Source organism: Thunnus albacares, chromosome 22 (assembly GCF_914725855.1).
Source record: "Thunnus albacares chromosome 22, fThuAlb1.1, whole genome shotgun sequence".
Taxonomy (NCBI): domain Eukaryota; kingdom Metazoa; phylum Chordata; class Actinopteri; order Scombriformes; family Scombridae; genus Thunnus; species Thunnus albacares.
The window spans coordinates 904,445-906,944 of record NC_058127.1 but is presented as its reverse complement, the minus strand read 5'-3'; the positions used below and the strand labels follow the sequence as shown (position 1 = coordinate 906,944).

At 48.5% G+C, this 2,500-nt stretch overlaps 1 protein-coding gene across 2 annotated transcripts in view; it reads left to right on the top strand.

Annotated features, from left to right (window-relative positions):
* The window catches only part of ephb4b (eph receptor B4b), a 38,325-nt gene that overhangs the window by 11,254 nt on the left and 24,571 nt on the right, over positions 1 to 2,500 (top strand). For both annotated transcript variants that reach the window (XM_044341022.1, XM_044341021.1), the window contains exons 2-5: positions 48 to 118; positions 310 to 452; positions 572 to 935; positions 1,351 to 1,513. In XM_044341022.1, the coding sequence (XP_044196957.1) occupies positions 48 to 118; positions 310 to 452; positions 572 to 935; positions 1,351 to 1,513 (741 nt within the window). The remainder of the gene's footprint in view (positions 1 to 47; positions 119 to 309; positions 453 to 571; positions 936 to 1,350; positions 1,514 to 2,500) is intronic.

Below are 2,500 nucleotides of genomic sequence, written 5' to 3'. Positions count from 1 at the left end.
CAAAAGAGAAAATGATCCACCTTCTAACCCGTCTGTCTGTCTCTCAGAGGTGCTGATGAACACCAAGCTGGAAACATCTGACCTGCGATGGACAAGTTATCCTGCAGACAACTCAGAGGTACACACACACACACGCACACACACACGCACACACACACGCACACACACACGCACACACACACACACACACACACACACACACACACACACGCACACACACACACACACACACGCTTGTGTGTTAGCTTGCTGCTAACATTCTCAGTGATTTGAATGAAGAATGCTAATCCATAACCTGTCTGTCTGCAGTGGGAGGAATTGAGCGGATTGGATGATGAGTCGAACAGCGTGCGGACCTATCAGATCTGCACACCCGACAATCCGTCCTCCTATTGGCTGAGGACACGCTGGATCCCCCGCAGGGCGGCGACCACGCTCTACGTGGAGATCCGGTGGGTCAAAAGATGACAGATGTCATCAGTGATTATTAGAAACGTCCTTTTATTGAGTAACTAATCAATAAAGACATGAGGTAATGTTAATTGATTGTTTATTGTTTATTGTCGTGCAGGTTCACCATGATGGAGTGTTCGTCTCTGAACCAGCGTCACTGTAAGGAAACCTTCAACCTGTATCACTACCAGTCCGACAGCGACGAAGCCACGCCCACACACCCGGCGTGGATGGAGAACCCGTACGTCAAGGTCGCCACGGTCGCCGCCGACCACCTGCTGCGGCGCGGCGGCGAGCGGCGCTCCAACGTCAAACTGCTGCGCCTGGAGCCGCTGCGGGGGGCGGGGCTTTACCTGGCCTTCCACAGCCAGGGCACCTGCATGGCGCTGCTCTCCGTACGCGTCTTCTACAGGAAGTGCCCGCCCCTCCGACGCGCCTTCGCCTCCTTCCCCGAGACCATCCCCCACTCGCTGGTGGAGCAGGTAACCACGCCGTAACCATGGCAACGGCAGGGCTCAGTACCCAGCATGCCTCAAATCAGACGGAAACAAGATGTTTAAAAATGTCTCGTTTAGTTTAAAGGCTTTAACTGTAAACTCTGTGTGTGTGTGTGTGTGTGTGTGTGTGTGTGTGTGTGTGTGTGTGTATGTGTGTGTGTGTGTGTGTGTGTGTGTGTGTGTGTATGTGTGTGTGTGTGTGTGTGTGTGTGTGTGTGTGTGTGTATGTGTGTATGTGTGTGTGTGTGTGTGTGTGTGTGTGTGTGTGTGTGTGTGTGTGTATGTGTGTGTGTGTGTGTGTGTGTGTGTGTGTGTGTATGTGTGTGTGTGTGTGTGTGTGTGTGTGTGTGTGTGTGTATGTGTGTATGTGTGTGTGTGTGTGTGTGTGTGTGCACGGCAGGCTCAGGGTGTGTGCGTGGAGAACGCTGTGACTCCACCCGGTGAGCAGTCACAGCCTCCCAGCATGCTTTGCGGCGAGGACGGGCAGTGGGTGGGGCAGCCGACGTCCAGCTGCGCCTGTCGCCCCGGATACGAGGCGGGTGACACCGACGTGCGCTGTCGAGGTGAGAACGAGTTTTTATAGAAGACGCCACGAGAGCTGCAGCTCAGTTTGAACCTTCTGAAACTTTATTTACATCATTACACACTGACATCACCACTAGAAGCTGCAGCTTTTAACCTTTGACACTCAGCAGTCGGAGACGAGACGTCACACACACTCGTCAACTGATGAGACTTGTTGAGACTCAACTTAAAAACATCTCTGACCATCATTTATGTTACAGGCTAAAAGCTGCCGTTCAGTTTACAAAGTGAGAGAGATGGAGTGTGTTTGTTCTTTATCAGCACTTAAAATTCCTTTTGTGGTGAACACACACACACACACACACACACACACACACACACACACACACACACACACACACACACACACACACACACAGACACACACACACACACACATGCTGAGTGTAAACAGAGGCTGGAGGTGTGTTGACAGTCTGATAGTTGATGTAAAATGAGAGAAAAGAGAAACTACAGTCAACATGTTTATTTTCTCTTCTATTTTTAATTCTCTGTTTCATTATTATATATTTATTATTATTTTCTCTTTCATTTTTATTTTTGCACATCTCCAGCTCTATATTTATATTCTGGGGTTCTACTGGAATAAAATCTTCTTATTGATCTTCTACTGGTCCTTTATGCAGCCCCTCAGTTCAGCCTCTGTCTGAAACAGGCCCCGCCTCCTGATGAGCCCACTCTGTTCTGATTGGTCAGCTTCACTTCTTTTTCTCCTTCTTTACTCCAAATGTCAACTTCTCACATCCATCCGTACATGTTGGAGCTGAATCAGAGTCAGAATAAGTCAACAACAAAGTCAAAGTATTACAGGAAAAAAAAACAGTGTTAACATTACATAAAAAGTGGTAAACTGCAGCGATGAGAGCAGGTTGAAGCCCTGAGTTCTGACTTGCAGGCAACATTTCTACAAACTCACGTTTCTGAACTTTAACATCCGACATGAGAACAGGAAATAAATAAGAGGA